Below are 17,766 nucleotides of genomic sequence, written 5' to 3'. Positions count from 1 at the left end.
AAATCTTAAAGGATCATAAAGTACTATTTGATTGTGGCTTATTCTGTGTGCGTGGGGAGGGCCGATGGGCATGAATACACATCCATGACATGAGGTGATGCAATCGTTCAGGCCATGTGTCAGAAGGAGGACATGGAAGAGCGCATCGTCACCCTGGAGAAGCGTTACCTCAGCGCCCAGCGGGAGTCCACCTCACTGCACGACATCAGTGACAAGCTGGAGAATGAGCTGGCCAACAAGGAAGCTTTCTTGAGACAGGTGAGGAGGCCCCGGTACTTCTCTCGCAAAGCCGTAGACTCGAAGAAGGTCTTCTTTTTCGGGTGGGGGATGTGTTCTCCAAGGATCGTTTATCTATTGAAGGCCTCAACTGCTTGAGTTTGCACAGAACATCTCATAGAACTAGGTGCCGTTCCTTGTTGCCATGCCAACAAACACGGGCCGCACACTGGAAATATTTCAAATGGTGGCGCTCCGGGATCTGGTTGTCCCCCCGGGTCTCCTGAAGGTGCTTCTTCAAGAGCCAAGGAGCCCCTACTTGCTACACGCACTGATTAAATAGGATTTTGTGTGATTAGTGCGGCTAACCAGTGCCGCGGAAACCAGCACATTTGTCCCCAGCGCAGCGGTTGCCTAGCAGTCGCCGGAAAAGGGAAGGAGACTCCTGACATCAAACGCTGCAGGGTGTTTGATGAGAAGCGCATCACAGAGCTTAACAAGCTTTGAGATGTTGATTAGTCTCATCGCCAAGAGTTGGAGGGAAAAAGTAAAAAAAAAAAAATCAGTGAAGAGAGAGCTAGATTTTGTGCAGCCTGGCCCAGCCCACCCACTCCAAGAGAGTAGAGAAGGTTTTAATGTAGTGATCTTTTCTGATTTTTGTCTCATTTTAGCTGAAAAGGTGGTGGTGATGTTCAGTGACTCATGAATTCTGGTGGCTTCTGTGCTCATCTGTAACTAAGCGTCAGCTGAGCGCAGTGTTGAGGCCGGTCTTGTTCTTAAGACCAATTTTCGCACTCACTCCTTCTTGTCTCAGAATTGAAAGCATTTCTACTCAGTCTTGAACTGATCTCGAACTACAGCGTCTTGGTTCGGAATGTTAATGCAAGACCGTGTTTTCTTTCACCAGTGAGAAACTTACTCATTCCTCCTACTGCTCTCGAAGTAAAGGCACACGATAATAAAATGAAATACAATCAATAAAATGAAAATCTTCTATTTATATCTGTTGAATTGCCTGCATACTGCAGTTATTTTATTTTATTTACTTTTGAAAAGACTGAAAAGAGTGCAGTGCTGCTTTGAAAATCCCTTCAGAACAGACACAATGTTATTTTCAGTCACTGTTTGATTTGACCACATTAATCACAAGTGTGATTTTTTATGTTTTTGCATGCAACCACACTTCTCTACACTGCAAGTTCTAAAATGCTCAGTACAATGGATATTGTTAGAACCGGCATGCGTGTGATTACCATTTAGGTTTTGCATGGGCAGTTCTCCTCATAAACTCCTGCTAGTTAGACAGGTATTATGAAACCTGCTGTTTTCATGGCAATTATACAAGTTTTTTATTGGTTTCTCTTATTATTACAGTATCAGCTTTAGATGAAACAGCAGGCACGCAGAGACAGTGCAAATTATTTCTCTTTCTCTGTTTTTCATCCCGACTACATACTACAATTACAGTGTGCACTGGGTATGTTTTTGTACATTTCAGACAAACAGGGAAACAGTGACAAACCAGTGAAAACTCATTCTCACTCAGACTTATTCGTACTGGAACTCTCAATGATAAGTAGATCAACTGAAAATTTGTTCAGCAGTGATATGATGTTGGGTATTTGTGACTAAATACTAATGCTTGAGATCAAAGGATTGTCATGCTTAAATTCAATTTTACCTGTGAGTCAAGTGTCAAGTCAAGTGGGCCTTTAGTGTCTTACCATCTACATATAATACACAGAATACAGTGGCCCAAAATAACGTTATCCTGGACCACTTTTTCTTGTCTTGGTCTCAACCCTCCCAAAGTCTTGGTCTTTAATCGGACTCAATATAGGTGTATCACTAGTAGAGCATTTCTTCAAGGTCATGCAACCACCTTAGTTGGAATAGGAGCAAACTTTCCCCATCCGTTTGTAGATGGAGGAGAAGAACCGGCAGCTGCAGGAGAGGCTGGAGCTGGCCGAGCAGAAGCTGCAGCAGACCATGAGGAAGGCGGAGACGCTGCCTGAGGTGGAGGCTGAGCTGGCCCAGAGGATAGCGGCCCTCACCAAGGTAACAGCTCCCTTCCTCTTCTAGTTAAAGTAATGTTCCCATGGAAGGTGACCATGTTCATATTGATTCTATCATGTCTCTGTTCCAAGAAAGAAGTGTAGCCAACTGATATTCTCTTACCTAATACCTCAGCACTTGTTCAGCTGGTCTAATAAGGTAACACAGTCCACATCATTTCATCAAGGAGAAACTTCAGGCTCTCCTTAGGACAGTGTTTTCCAACCCAGTCCCCGGGGACCCCCAGACAGTCCACATTCCATCAGCTAAAAAGATCTGCAGGGAACTAAAATAACGCATAAGATTATTGAATGAGTGTCAGGTCTGCATTGCACTAGGGTAAGTGGGACTGTACTGTACAGGAACTGCGATCCTCACATGGCATATCTAATGTCATGCATGTGGCATCTGTGGCCCTGATTGGTTCCTGCTGACCACGGGGCCCTGTCATGTGACTGTGGTCACTCTCCCACGTCACACACACACATAGGCTGCCCAGTGTTTACATTTTTTTCCCAATAATATGAATATAATCCAAATTAATTTTTGCTAACCGACTCAGTGTCTTAAAGGCTAAGAACCGTACCAGACACACGCATGTGGGCTAAAAACTCGCCTTCACTATCAGATGGAATGATACCTGCTTTACCAGCAGAATGACACACATGCCTGCATATCATTCCCATCTGTATGATTTTTTATTTAGTGTTTATCTAGTTTTTGCTTTCCTCACTTGGATTTGTTACTAACGATAATTTAAGATTTTATAAATGCATGATCTATCAGACACCACACAGTGCCTGTCCGCCTATCCGTCTCTCTGTCCGTCTGTCTGTCTGTCCATCCGTTCGCCCGTTTGTCTCTCCGTCTGTCTGTCCGTCTGTCTGTCCATTTGTCTCTATGTATGTCTCTGTCCGTGTCTGTCTGTTCATCCGTCTGTCCGTCCGTCCGTCTTTCTGTCTCCGTTCTGACTCTCGCATTTGTCCCTCTCCTCTCCCCCTGCCCCCCCGGCCGGTTAGTCTGACTCAGGCTCCTCTTCCTCTGCCGATGATTATCAGTATGTTATGGAAGCTAAACTCCAAGACATGACCTCCGTCCTTAGGAAGGTAGCTGCATAGAACTTTGCTTACTGTTGCTAATTAAGAATCCATCAGACGTTTGCCCGCCCCTGCCCCCGTTTTTATTTCTGTTTGCCGAAGCCGAGCCCCTCCATGGTCTCCTGCTTCCTCGAGCTTGTGTGTGTCCGTCTCTGTGGAAAGAGGGCAGGCTTGTGTTGGATCTGTGGGGACGTTGCATGACACTGGCTGGTTGACACTCGAAGCCCGTAGCTTCCTCCGACCCGTAAGCAGACCTCTGCAGCCGATGCACCTGTAGCCATGTGGTCCGGCTGACCCTCCCTTCCGGTCCGGCTGACCCCCTCCCTCCCCTTGCGATCCAGCTGATCCCCAGCCTTGTGGAGCTTCAGCTGGCCGAGACCTAGTAGCTTGGCTTGTCTCTCCCGTCGCCCCCTTGCCTGCGCTCCCATCTCCGACGCGGCTGCTAAATAGCGGACCCGACCCCCCCTTCCACCCCACCTCCCCTCTGGTCTCTCCCTCTACTAGGCAGAGGAGCGGCACGGGAGCATCGAGGAGCGCATGCGGCAGCTGGAGGGCCAGCTGGAGGAGCGCAACCAGGAGCTGCAAAGAGTGAGTCGCCGGGAAGCGTGCCCACCCCCTCCCCCCACCCGCTCGATCAGTGCCGGGAAGGCTGCGTGGCTGCATGGCAGAAGCACGCTAGCGCTCTCCACCTGTTCCTCACAGGTCCGGGGCATGACTTGTGAGCACCCTTCGTGCATCGTGCCACAGGGAGGCGCTCACATTCAGGGTGGAAAACTCCCGTCTTTCAGAGCCCAATTCTTCCGGTCCCTCTTCTCAATTTCCTGTCTGATATCATTTCTTCAGACAGGCCTGACCAGCTCCAGGTTTTCTAGGTCTAAATTTGCAGATCCTACAGCCGCTGAGGACTGGAGTTCGAAACCCCTCGCCCCTGGCTATCGTTCAGCTCTCAGTACGCAAGGTCAATGACATCCAGTACGTTACCGCACTTTCACTTGGGGTGGGGTGGGTTTGGGTGGGGGTCGCCAGGCCCGGCAGAGGGAGAAGATGAACGAGGAGCACAACAAGCGTCTGTCGGACACAGTGGACCGGCTGCTGACCGAGTCCAACGAGCGACTGCAGCTCCACCTTAAGGAGAGGATGGCGGCCCTGGAGGAGAAGGTAAGCCATGATGGGGAGGGGGCCCAGAGGCCTGCAGCGGGGGGGGGGGGGGGGCTGTCCGTCATCTGCAGCCATGCGCTTAACGACGCACATAAAAAGGCCGCAACTCCGAGGGGACGTAAAAACGCATGGGGCAGATTTACGAGTCCATCATTTTGTCTAGATTGGAAATGTATGCTACCCCGCAAACCCCTCCCCCCCCAGAATGTCTTAATTCAGGACTCGGAGAGCTACAGGAAACAGCTGGAGGATTCGCTCCATGAAAAAGTAGGTTCACGTTGGACATTTTAAGTATTTTGCTTGTCAAATTAGAGTTATTAATGAAAGAGTGATTATGGCACTGATTAGAGTGTTTGTAGTAGCAAGAATCACATAAGCAAAACCTTAATGTGCATGTATGAGATTTTATATTCACAGTTACATACATTTACTTGGCCGACACTGTTGTCCCAAGGTACATGCAAGTGAGGCATGTAACACGTTCTACAGGATGCTTGCTTATCGTAGTTTAACTTAATCTATAATCTTAACCTGTGCCTATTGTGCCGACCTCCAAAAGTCTCAGCTGGCTGAAGAGATGGAGAAGCTGAGGTCAGAGCTGGACCAGTACAAAATAAGGGCTGGGTCAATTACGGACCAAACCTTGTCACGGTAATCAAAGCTCTAAGCTGTACCGAACTGAGCTGATTTGTGTGAATGTGTGGCTATATAATAATACAGCATTTTCATGACAATTGAGCCCAGATTCTTTTGGAAAATTTGTATTACAATTGTAACAATTGCAATGTGCACTGATCAGCCGTAACATTAAAACCACAGACAGATGAAGTGAATAACATTAACTCGTCAAAAATGACACCTGTCAAGGGTGCCATTATATATTGGGCAAGAGAATGGACAGCCAGTTCCTGAAGTTGATGTGTTGAAAGCAGGAAAAATGGCATGAATAAATGTCTGAGCAGCTTTGGCAAGGGCCAAATTGTGACAACAATGGCAGGTCTTGTGGGGTGTTCCCAGTATGCAGTGGTCAGTACCCATCAAAAGTGGTCCAAGGAAGGCCAACCGCTGAACTGGCAATGGGGTCATGAGGACCCAAGGCTCATTGGTGCTCATGGGGAGCGACGGCTATCTTGTCTAGTCTGATCCCACAGGAGAGCTACTGTAGCACAAATTGCTGAGAACGTTGACGCTGGCTGTGCTAGAAAGGTCAGAACACACAGTGCATCACAGCTTGCTGTGTATGGGGCTGCATAGCCGCAGACTGTTCAGAGTGGCCATGCTGACCCCTGTCCACCACCGAAAGCACCGACAATGGACACGTGAGCATCAGAACTGGACCATGGAGCAACAAAAAATGACAGTCTGGTCTGATGAATCAGATTTTCTGTTACATCATGTGGACGGTGGGGTATCCCTGCATCGTTTACCTGGGGAGAGATGGCACCAGGATGCATTATGGGAAGAAGGCAAGCCGGTGGAGGAAGTGTGATGGTCTGGGAAATGTTCTGCTGGGATACCTTGGGTCTTGGCATTCATGTGGATTATATTTCTCAATGGCAGTGGCCTCTTTCAGCAGGATAATGCTCCCTGCCACACTGAAAAAAATGTTCATGAATGGTTTGAGGAACATGAAAAAGAGTTTCAGAGCCTCCAAATTCCCCAGATCTCAATTTGATCGAGCATCTGTGGGATGTGCCGGACAAACAAGTCCGGTCCCTGGAAGCCTCACCTCACTGGAGCCTCACTGGAGTCCATGCCCTGACCACTCTGAGCTGCTTTGGCAGAACAAGGGGGACTTAACACAGTATTAGTCAGGTGGTTAATTTAATAACTTAAATGTTATGGCTGACTGGTGTATTTCTAAATAGTCAACTGTGAAGAAAATTAAAGAAAAGTGTTTAGGTTCATGCTAACTGCTCATTAGCTCAAATTTACTACAAATTAAAATGAGCTCATCTGTTGTTGACTGTGCAAGGTATTTTGTGATAGTGTATTAATACTACGAGTCTATGAACATAACTTTAGATAACAGCTATGTATTTATTTTGATTAATATAAGGCAATAAGAATAAATTTTGCTAGGTGAGATAATTACTAATCACGAATGACTGAATCCATTTCCTTAATCCAAAAGTAGAAGATAATTCTGTAATTTGATTTGACTTAAATTAGTGTCCATTTCAGAGTTCATGAAAACACATCAGTACGGGAGAGATGAGTAAAGTTGTTTTTTGTGTTTCCCAATATGTTCCTTGGAGACCCACAGACAGTCCACATTTCTGCTCCCTCCATGCTCGAGACATAATGTGGATCGTCTGGCAGGTAGCTCAGAGGGAGCAGAAATGTTGACTGGCTGTCCCCGTAGACCGGGTTGGGAAACCAATACGGTACACATATCTAACCAGGTCTTCCGGCTCAGGTCCCACCTGGACACGTCCACGGATCTGCGTTTCTCCCTTGGCTCTCTGGCCGACACGCAGTCCGAGCACTACAGGTCGGCCAAGGCGGCCCGGAGGTCAAGAAGAGGCCGTTTGGGCCTCCACAGGGATGAGCCAAAGGTCAGCTTTGAAATAGATGGAGGGGCTGTACACTACAGCGGGTGATGCATGGATGTTAGTCACAGAGCACGCAGTTGCACCGACTGCATATGCCAGTGTTTCCCAGCCCAGTACTCAGGGACCTTCTCCCATCCAGCTCCCAGCACATCTGGGACTTTTTGGGGATCCCCAAGGACTGGGCTGACAAACACTGGTGTGGGCTATCCAAAGCTATCCAGCCTTTACAAAGCAGGGATGATTCTCAGGGAAGATTTTTTGAGGTGGGAGGCATAAGGGGGCCATAATTCATACAGAGGGATCAACCTTATCATTAGCCAATGATATGTTTTGAATCAGTGAGTGACGGAAGGCAGCAGACTGAGGGCCAATCAGCTTTCATCTACCGCTAGTGCCCCGCCCATATATATACCCCTGGCACTAATGAAGCAGTCACTCACCCCGTAGCGTTCCCGTAGCCCCCTCCTCAGAAGGTACCCTCTCTCAAGGCCCCTCTGTCGTCCCACCACAGGCTAAGTCACTGGGAGAGCACGAATGGCGGGCGCAGCAACTGGGAGTCCTGGGCACGCACACTTTTGAGAGCGACACGGAGATCTCGGACATCGACGACGACGATCGCGACACCCTCTTCAGCTCCATGGAGCTGCTGTCCCCTGGTGGGCATTCGGACGCTCAGACCCTCGCCATGATGCTGCAGGAGCAGCTGGATGCTATTAACAAGGAAATCCGGTTAGCATTGGGGGGTGGGGGAGGGGGGAATGCTGCCACCTAGTGGAGTCCCTGTCACAGCCAGTTCAGGGACTTTCCTTATTAATTCAATACCACTGACCTTTTATCTGGTTAAAAAACATGGTCCTTACAAGAACTTTCTCAAATTCTTTTTGAGGCACAGAACAAAGAAAGCGATAATATCTTTGTTTTCAGTTTAATGGCTGGCTTGTTTTTTTTCCATTCCATCCATTTTTAATTGAGTGAAACCTGCTTATCGCCTGAATATATATTGAAAAACTTAGGGCTGTCTTATTACTATAAATGCAAATATCAACGGATTTCCAGAGAAGGCAGACCATAATAATTAATTTTAGCCTGCTTCCTCCCACCGCAGACATTGTTCGGTCTCCTGCCTGGGGTTCCCAGGCGTGTAATCTAGTTAAGTCGCTAATCAGCCGTGTGCTTGGTTGTCTTAAATCAAACACACCACTCTGAGGAACTGAAATCCGATGGCCCAAGTCGAGAGGGTGGTTAATCGGGCGTTTCGGTTCTCTGTGAACCATAGACCCTGAGACCACAGGAATGTGGGTACGCTGCCTCAGTCGAGACTCGAAGAAGCTGAATCGCCTCTAAGCCTTCCAAGCGGAAAGATCTGCATAATGCAGGAAGCATATGCACTGTCAGTAACAGGCAGGCAAACCACAAATGGGGAAAGGGTAAAAGTAACCAGTGAGAGAACGGTAAAAACGACCAATGGGAGATGGGTAAAAGCTGTTCCTGAACGCTTCCACTCACAGTTGACCATGGAATATATAATAGGCAAGAAATATCACAATATGACTTATTGCAAATTGGCGTCCTATGACAGCACCACGCTTGAATTCACTGAGCTCTTCAGAACGACCCATTCTTTCACAAATATTTGTAAACCTGACTGCATGGCTGGGTGCTTAATTATATGCACCTGTGGCAATGTGTCTGAATGAAACACCTGAATTCAATGATTTTTCCCAATACTTATAAAGTACCAAAAGGGAAAATGTTAAAAGTAACCAACGGGAGAAGAGTAAAAGTGACCAGAGTCAAAAGTGATAAACCATAATGACTGACAGCACATAATCCTGCCAACTGCAGGGATCGCTGTAATACACTAGAATTTTTTTGTGACATTACTTAAATATTCTGCACTGCTCACAAAAACTGACAGCACACTACGAAACACGAGTAAGTCTGAGTAACACGTCTTAAGTGTCATTCCACGCTGGTTGTGAAAAACGGCAGCCCTCTACAAAACATGAGCGTTTCTGAGTAACGTGATTTGAATACTCTTCCATGATGATCCTGAAAAACCTGCCGCTGAATGGCAGCGCTGGTGTCTTACAAAGAAGCATCCCAGCTGACAGACAAGAAGATTCTTTTAAGTACTGGAAGAGCATGAAAGAACCAGGACACCCATGAGTAGCACATAAATAGACACCTTATGGCCAGGGTGTTTACAGAAAGAAAAGGTCACCTTGGCATGTCTGAAACTTCCGTATAAAACTCCACATTAGCATAATTATTCCAGGGCCAGTGTCTGCTTTGGGCGTTAGAAAGCTGCGAGACCAGGTTTGAGCTATAAATGTGACTTCTAGGGATCCTAGGGAAGCTTCTTCTGGCTTTTTTCCCCTTTTAATTGGAGTCCCACAGGAAAATACCATTAAGACTAGGGGCTGTGATTCCTGTAAGAATGAAGGAAAAGGAGACTATTAAACAAAGGCTCCCACTCAGTTCCGGTGTTTTCTAGAGGGAATGAGAGACACCCAGATGTTGGGAATTCCCCTAGTCAGCTTACTGCTGCTTTATACCCCAAATCCCCTCCCCCGCCCACCTGCAGGCTCATCCAGGAGGAGAAGGAATCAACGGAGCTCCGGGCGGAGGAGATCGAGAGCCGAGTGGCCAGCGTGAGCCTGGAGGGCCTGAACCTGGCCCGCGTGCACCATCCGGGGCTGTGCCTCACTGCTTCAGCCACCGCCTCCTCCCTGGCCAGCTCCTCCCCCCCAAGCGGGCACTCCACCCCCAAACACATGCCCCACAGTCCCGGCCGCGACATGGAGCGCATGGGGGCCATGACGCTGGTGCGTTGGGTTTCAGAGACCTGTTTCAGAGACCGTCGAGGGCGTCCCGTTTCTGCAAGCCTGCGTGACATTGTATTAATAAAACAAAAAATACATCGGAGCTCAGCATGGGAAGGCTTTAGTGACGGTAGTCTAGGATTCAGAGTTTAAAGTTAAACTAATACTGAGGCCTGCCACTTTAATCACCACTGCTGCTCTGTTCCCTATCAGTAACTATCATACCAGGTGATGGACAAAATATGCCTGAGAATTGGAAGCTGCATCCTACTTGAACTAGCTCCCCCTGCTAGGCAAAGAACTGGGGTGGGGGGGGTGGGGGCTTGTTCCAGGTAGGCCACCACTTCCAGTTCTCAGACTTGTTTTGTCCATCTCCTGGTATGATACGTTTTCCATCCATCCATATTCTGTAACTGCTTATCCAATTCAGGGTCTCAGCCTATAGGCAGAGAACAACCCAGGATAGGACTCCAGCCCATCACAGGTCACACACACGCCATTCACTCACACGCACACATCTACGGGCAATAACTCCAGAAAACTTCAGCATGTTTTTGGACTGTGGGGGGAAACCGGAGTACCCGGAGGAAACCCCACGACGACATGGGGAGAACATGCAAACTCCACACACATGGAACCCTGGTAGAGACCCAGACCCTGGTTACAGAGGTGTGAGGCAATAGTGCTAACCACTGTGCCAACTTGCATTTGGAAAAAATATCTGTTTTTGATTGAAATCACATATCTGTCACAGTAATCAAAGAAAGAAGTGATAGCGTGGTCTGTACCACCAATGACCCACCAACAAGTAAACCATCGGTCTCCACAGTGGAGTCTACAGCTGTGTCTACGCTAAATCGATCACCATGGGTTCATGGTGTCTCCTTAGAGCTCCTTATGGAACATGTTTTTCCTGTATAATGACATCTCTTCTCTCCTTGTTCTCCTTCCTTTCATCCCTGCAGCCCAGCGATTTGCGAAAACACAGACGGAAGGTACTGGCCCACTGCACCACTGGTGTTTATAGTAATGTGGATCGCAAGTGCTACCATGGCGCGTTTCGGGGGTCGTCTTTGTCTTGAAAGTTTCACAAAGGGACGTTTCGGCATCGACCCGTTTTGGGTTCCCTCCTCAGATCTCAGTGGTGGATGAGGACGGCCGAGAGGACAAGGCCACCATCAAGTGCGAGACTTCCCCGCCATCAACCCCACGCCAAGTGCGGATGACCCACACGCTTCCTGGCTCCTCTCACAGTGACTCTCGCGGGTGAGTCTGGGGGTTTCACCTAAAACATACACAAATGTCAGACAGACGTCACTCCTTGCTGTAGCATTCTCAACAGTGCATGGATAGGCTGTCTGGTACCTTCCAGGAGACGCAGGAAAACGTGATGTGATGTGGGGAGATATGCCTTTATTCAAGTTCATTTATCATCGTTTAGCCTCTATACCCATTTTGCATTCCCGTAGTATCATGATTTCTCACTCAGTGTTAGCAGGAAAACCTTATTTTGTCATATAATCTGGATAATAAAATACCACAGTGACATTTGCTCTTAATGTCTCAGATAAGATATCTTCTTCCTGAAGAATGTCTTGGCTGACGCTCACTGGTGTGTAATTAGCACGTTCTCCACCTGGGTAGGTGAAGCTCTGGGATTATTAAATGTGAGCCTATGTGTCTCCTGTTCTCCTGGATCTCCTTGCAGCTTGACCACTGCCATGGAGGCCGAGGTCAGTGCCCTCAGCAGTGTCACCAGCAGCCAGGACTCCCTTCACAAGCAAACCAAGAAGAAGGGCATAAAGTCCTCCATCGGGAGGCTCTTCGGCAAGAGGGAGAAAGGACGACTGGGCCAGCTGGGCAAGGAGCTGGGGGGTCCTGGTCCAGGTGGGGTGCCACTTACAATTCTCAGACTCATTTAGTCCATCACCCGGTACGATAAATTTTGGAAAAGATGCCTCACGATTTTTTTTTTGTCCATTACAGTCAATCGTGAAGATTTTGACTGAGAACTCAACCAACTCAACCCCCACCGAAATGCAATGATAATGCATTTATGTCTCTTCCTGACAGGCGTGATGTTAGATCCGGAACTGACAGGTCAGGACCTTGCGATGGGGAAGCTGGGCACCCAGGCGGAGAAGGACAGGAGGCTGAAAAAGAAGTAAGCCCAATCTCTCACATCTACAGTACCCTCATCTCAAGCCAACATTCAGACTTCTCAGGTCATTCGCGGTGGTTCGATGACAGTCACGGTAGCTTGATGCATGGCAGTCTGCGTGGTCTGTTGTTACTGCTGCTGGCAAAGACCGTGAGAGATTTTGGTTGATCCTTTAAGGAATCACAAGGACTTGATCCGGCGCTGAAGTAGAGAGGCACCATCCTGTTAGGGAAAAGGAACATCTCCTAGTTATTAGACTTACTGGATTGCTTCCCTCTAGATCTCTGCTACAGGACCCCCTAACAGGACTTCCCTGGGTGATGGCCAGTAGACCATCCCTCCACGCATATAAATGCTCTGCTGTATCTACTGTGAATGAACCCCCCCCCACTCTATCTGTAGGTTTCATCTAAGTCATAGATATTACTTTATTCCTTACACTGATAAAAAAGAACCAATAATTAAGTTTTAAATAAAACCTTGAGTTGGATCTATTTGTATTATTTAAATATCCCCTATGCTGTAAGACACATGCCACGATCTTTTGCAAATGATTGATCTGAGCAGGGAAATCTCTGTGGGAGATGCAGAAGTCAAGGACTGAGTTTAACGTAGCTAGTCGAGAAAACTCAGCTTAACAAAATGTCATTCCAGGGAGCAGAGGTCTTCCCCATACAGATCCCGTCTTACTCCAACAATCACACTCATATTTTGATTGTCAAGTGTTTGAAGCCTGAGCCAGCTACTTATTGTTGCTAGATGTTATTGTTACTAAACATTCTAAGACTTTTTTCCCATGAATAAACTTCATTCAGGGCAAATCACTGGATCTTGAAGAATAAATGGAAAATGATATGTTCTCAGACCTATTGCGAAGTCCTCCATTGGGGGTGTCCTATTGATTTCCCAGTGCAGGCAACTTCCATAGTTGTCTGTTTATGTAAAATGACCGTCCCATTGGAGCCACTCAGTACATCTCCAGCCTCCCACATCACAGCCGTTCTCCTTCAGAGCGCCGAAGCGGAAACGAAAACCTGTCCTGAAACGATTTACCCGTCCGTCCTCCACCACCATGTAGTGTTGTTACAAACCCCCCCCCCCCAAAGTTAAGCTTTCGGTTATGTAACACTGTGTTGGGGTCCTATTGCTGGAACTTTTGGCTAATCATGGATGACCTGAGGAGCTTCGAGAGAGAGAGAGAGAGAGAGAGAGAGAGAGAGAGAGAGACAGAAAGTGACGGATAGACTGACCATTAATCGTCGAAGGGAAATTAAGGTCTTAATGCATTCCTGCGTGGACAGAAGCTGACTGCTTCCTCTTCCTTTGTGCCTGATTACAGTGTATTTGCTCATTAACATTTATGTCTTTTCCATCATTCTCTCTCTTTCCCCCCGGTCACATGACACTAAGCGGGTAAGTTAGATAGCGACGCTGCTGCACCCCTGCATTGTTGGCACCGTGGCATTGTCCTCTTCCCGCCCTCAGTCCGGGCCCTCTATCTCTGTGTCTGTTGGCACTGGTGGTACGCATCGCTGGGCCCGGCACCTGTGAATGGAGAGCCTTCATTTAATTTACTGTGATTGGATGTTACGTCGTTCCTATTCCCTCCCCCCCACCCCCACCCCGAGACTTGAACATGCCATGCATCGATAGCTGGGCAGACTCTCTGTGGAATGTCGGTCCCTCCTTTCCCAAGATGCATCCTGCTTGTACGGTTCTCTGTGCGTGTTTGTATGTATGAGAAAAAAAAAAAACGGCACTTGTTCTTGTCCCGACTGGTCCCGGTTGTTGATTTTTTGGTCGCCCGGATGTTTTTGTTAACCGTTGTAACCATTTCTGTTCCCAGATGCTTTCACTGGACATGGTTTGCTCATGGGAGTTTTGCTTACAGAAAAATGTTCTGAGGGCAGACCAAAAACCGATTGGTTCAGAGGTAACCAATCAGACTGTAGAGGAGGTGTATCCAAGTGCCTAGAGGAGGCGGACCAACCAATCGGATGTCTTGGTCCCTCCTCCTCTAGTTGCTTGGACACACCTCCTCTACAGCTGATTTGTTATCTCTCTAAACCATTCATTTCTCGTTTTGCCCTCAGCACATAAAACTCCCAAGAGTACATGGTTTACATGCACACACATGAAAAATTGGTTAGTTTTGGTTGAAAACGCAGGAGAAACTTGCTCACTAAAACCCATAATACTACTACTTTACAAAACGCACAGGAGCTGATACACCAAGGACTTGATAAGGGCTGGCAAGCATCATTTATCTGCTTAAGCAATCGACTGCAGATCTTTGTTAACGCCACTACTTCAGCCATAGTTGTACTTCAGAGGGTCCTGGTTTTTTCATTGCTAGTATTAAATCTGACCCCTCTCCTTCTACTTGACACTGGGCTTGTGACAGTCACAGGATTCCCTAATGCAAGCTTTCAGCACCATGCTGTACCAGTCAGGGGACAGCAGAGGGCAGGCTTCTGATCAGATGCATCTCTCCTTATTTTTCTTGCTTGGAAAGGTGGCTCGGAGAGCTCGCTGCATCTCCAGCACTATAATCGCTAACGAGCCAAGGTTTACCAGGGGACCGCCATTCAGTTCTTTCACCCGCTCAACATCTCCAAAGCACTATATTTAGTGCTACTTAATGGACGTACCTCACATACAGAATGTGATTCATAATAGAAATATCTGCGCATTATAATTTCATTGCTACAGGATGGTTCTTCTTAAATGAGGTTTTAAGAACAGTCTCTCGAACAGTCATGTGACTCCGTCTCCATTGCGGCATCTCCCTCCCTCCGGCTGCAGTGAGAAAGAGTCCCTCTTTCTGCTGAGAAACACCCCCCACCTCCCTTCATCAGAGTGATGAAACATGGCACGTGTGTTCCGCCCTCTGTGTTATGCTGATGCTCCGCCCATGACTCCACCCCAATGTCTCCCCCCATCCAATAGGCATGAACTACTGGAGGAGGCGAGGAGGAAAGGCCTGCCTTTTGCCCAATGGGACGGCCCCACCGTGGTGGCCTGGCTGGAGGTAGGCCCCAGGCTCACCCACACACAATGAAACCAGGCCGCTCCTCCTAATGAGCCCCATAAATGATATTATAAACTTTTAGTTATTGCTTTTCTTGAGTTCTCAGCATTTTTTGCTGTTTAATCATGTTTCTGGGTATCATTGTGCCCTAGAATGCAGTATAAATTATACCAAAGTTTATGATTCCTCATAGTTGAACAGTGGGGCGGCATGGTGGTGCAGTGGTTAGCACTGTCGCCTCACACTTCTGGGACCAGGATTCAAATCTCCACCTGGGTCACGTGTGTGTGGAGTTTGCATGTTCTCACCATGTCATCGTGGGGTTTCCTCCGGGTACTCCGGTTTCCCCCCACAGTCCAAAAACATGCTGAGGCTAATCGGACTTGCTTAATTGCCCGTAGGAATGCGTGTGTGAGTGACTGGTGTGTGAGTGTGCCCTGTGATGGGCTGGCCTCCCATCCTGGGTTGTTCCCTGCCTCGTGCCCATTGCTTCCGGGATCGGCTCCGGACTCCCTGTGACCCAGTAGGATAAGCGGTTTGGAAAATGGATAGTTGAACAGTTTCTGTTATGAATCACACAGTAGTTTACATATACAGTCAGTCAAGCTGCAACGCATGACATCACACCTCAAATCTGTTTTAACACAACTAAATATTAGTACCCAAGTCTAATACAACGCGGAATGTGTATTGGCATGATTTTCAGTCGAAGGGAAAAGTATTAAGCGAAATACAACAGAATATGGTCTTAGTCAGAAACACTATTTTCACACAAAAACAGCAAATCTAAGTGAACGACAGTGATGTCCGATTCGAGAAGGAACCTTTCTTTTGAACTGCTTCATTTCAGTGAATCAGCCGAACTGATTTTCATATCTAAAAAAAATGTAACGTTTTGGACATCCGCACATTGCACAAGTCAAAGATTCAAAGCTTAAGATTCAATTTTTTTTGACAAATTAACATATAAAACCCACGAGTAGTTTATTATTATTATAAAATGTACTATTGTTCACTGTTATTACTGTTTTCATTTTATGTCATTGTCATTCCGTGTAACAAAGTTTGGGAGTCGCTTTACTCTAACTTACAGAACTGAGATGTTTATGATATCATTTATTAATACATTCTTATTATTCCTTATTTAAAATGCATAATGGCCGCTGGTATCATTTCTTATTTAATTTATCTGGTTTGCCGTAAGTTACTAAGTTTTGCAGTTGTGTTCCCTGAACCCTGTTTTTCCTCTTGGATAGTATGCGATTTTAGTGAACTTGAGGTTTTCAGGAACGCATTAGTTACTTTGTTACAGGACTGACTGTACCTCGTGTTGCCCTGGACAAATGCAGTGCATGTGATTTCTTAATAACTTTTCAATTGCTCCCGAATTGCCCTCAGAAATAACATTATTTCTATTATCCCGGGGCCAGTTTTTAGTTGCATGAGTGTATAGAACAATGAGATGCTTCCTTACGTGCATCCTTCAGACTCGTGGCAATAAATACAAGACAATAAACAGCAAATAATAAACCAACAATTGAGCAGAGAACACGCTACACCTGCTCATGCAAACGGCCGGGCGTGGCCAACAGAACGTGGGAATAGTGTCAAGCAATTTCCGTGCATAATTAGATTTTGCTGAGCAGTGTATTTGCTGTAATGTTGAATGTTTTATGCCTAGTTGCTGTCTTCAGCAGGTCAGTGATGTCTGACCTGTGATGCCGTAATTGTGCTATGTGGTTAATTATGTTATAAAGTCACTTACAGAAGAAACCCATTAGGTTTTCCTATTATACGTTTCTAGAGCAGTATTATTGACCTTTGCTGCCACCTGCTGGCAGAAAACATTCTTCTAGGCCTGGGATCTTAGCCTTTTTCTGATCCCGGTCCCTTCAGTGGATAGAAAGAGCAGGGACCCCCCCCCCCCCCCCTTTGCACATTATAAAATCGTGGCCTATATTAACATGAACATTAACTACATTAACCTGTTTTTTTATGAAAGAATATAAATGAGCCTATTAACCTGTTTATTTACTTTGACGCTTCCAATGCAAAAACTACAAACATAATTGACTGAGGCTTATAATTATTAATTTTTTTGCATCTCATTTCTGATTCACTTCACATTTTTTTAAGGTGTCTGTATATATACTGTAGTTCACGTAACTTGCTTATCACTGTGAGGTGTGGATAAGGTTTATTTTCTTGTTTTATTACAGGTACTTAAAGTACGAAGTGTAGCAAATTAAGTGGGACAGTATACAGTGTCTACATTGCAGTGGAGGTTATATATAATCATGATCATGCAAATAAAAAAAAAGATTGCACTTTACAGTGATTATTTATCAATGGTTTAACTTAATACTGGTTTGAGTTTATATAAAATTCATTTATAGACATAGAGTATCTTGTTTAAAGCTATTTATCTGGGTAGTAAGTACACATTTTCTTAGAACAAAAATTTTTTATATAACATAAGACATATGAAAATTATGAGTAACACAATAAAACTAGTAAAAATGTCTTCTGTTCTCCGAAAAGTAACTGATATCGACTTGGATAGCTAGATGAACTCCACTTCAGTTTCACAGTGGCACTTGAACCATTCCATGTATTTATTGAATTTCACCACCAGCTCGCTTAATTAATTAACCTAATTAGTAAAAAA

General features: G+C 46.3%; 1 protein-coding gene across 4 annotated transcripts in view; it reads left to right on the top strand.

Moving 5' to 3' along the window:
• The window catches only part of LOC125738891 (liprin-alpha-2-like), a 95,378-nt gene that overhangs the window by 68,663 nt on the left and 8,949 nt on the right, over window positions 1–17,766 (top strand). For 3 of the 4 annotated variants that reach the window (XM_049008392.1, XM_049008391.1, XM_049008395.1), the window contains 14 exons: window positions 112–258; window positions 2,140–2,274; window positions 3,873–3,956; window positions 4,395–4,526; window positions 4,731–4,793; window positions 5,086–5,177; window positions 6,946–7,084; window positions 7,593–7,810; window positions 9,669–9,909; window positions 10,872–10,901; window positions 11,042–11,172; window positions 11,615–11,793; window positions 11,980–12,070; window positions 15,017–15,098. In XM_049008392.1, the coding sequence (XP_048864349.1) occupies window positions 112–258; window positions 2,140–2,274; window positions 3,873–3,956; window positions 4,395–4,526; window positions 4,731–4,793; window positions 5,086–5,177; window positions 6,946–7,084; window positions 7,593–7,810; window positions 9,669–9,909; window positions 10,872–10,901; window positions 11,042–11,172; window positions 11,615–11,793; window positions 11,980–12,070; window positions 15,017–15,098 (1,764 nt within the window). Of the gene's footprint in view, window positions 1–111; window positions 259–2,139; window positions 2,275–3,290; window positions 3,378–3,872; window positions 3,957–4,394; window positions 4,527–4,730; window positions 4,794–5,085; window positions 5,178–6,945; window positions 7,085–7,592; window positions 7,811–9,668; window positions 9,910–10,871; window positions 10,902–11,041; window positions 11,173–11,614; window positions 11,794–11,979; window positions 12,071–15,016; window positions 15,099–17,766 lie in introns of all 4 variants that reach the window. The other variant, XM_049008393.1, reaches the window with a different exon arrangement.

This window comes from Brienomyrus brachyistius, chromosome 3 (assembly GCF_023856365.1).
Source record: "Brienomyrus brachyistius isolate T26 chromosome 3, BBRACH_0.4, whole genome shotgun sequence".
NCBI lineage: Eukaryota > Metazoa > Chordata > Actinopteri > Osteoglossiformes > Mormyridae > Brienomyrus > Brienomyrus brachyistius.
Note: the sequence above shows the minus strand (reverse complement) of the source record. Positions and strands in the feature narration are given on the sequence as shown.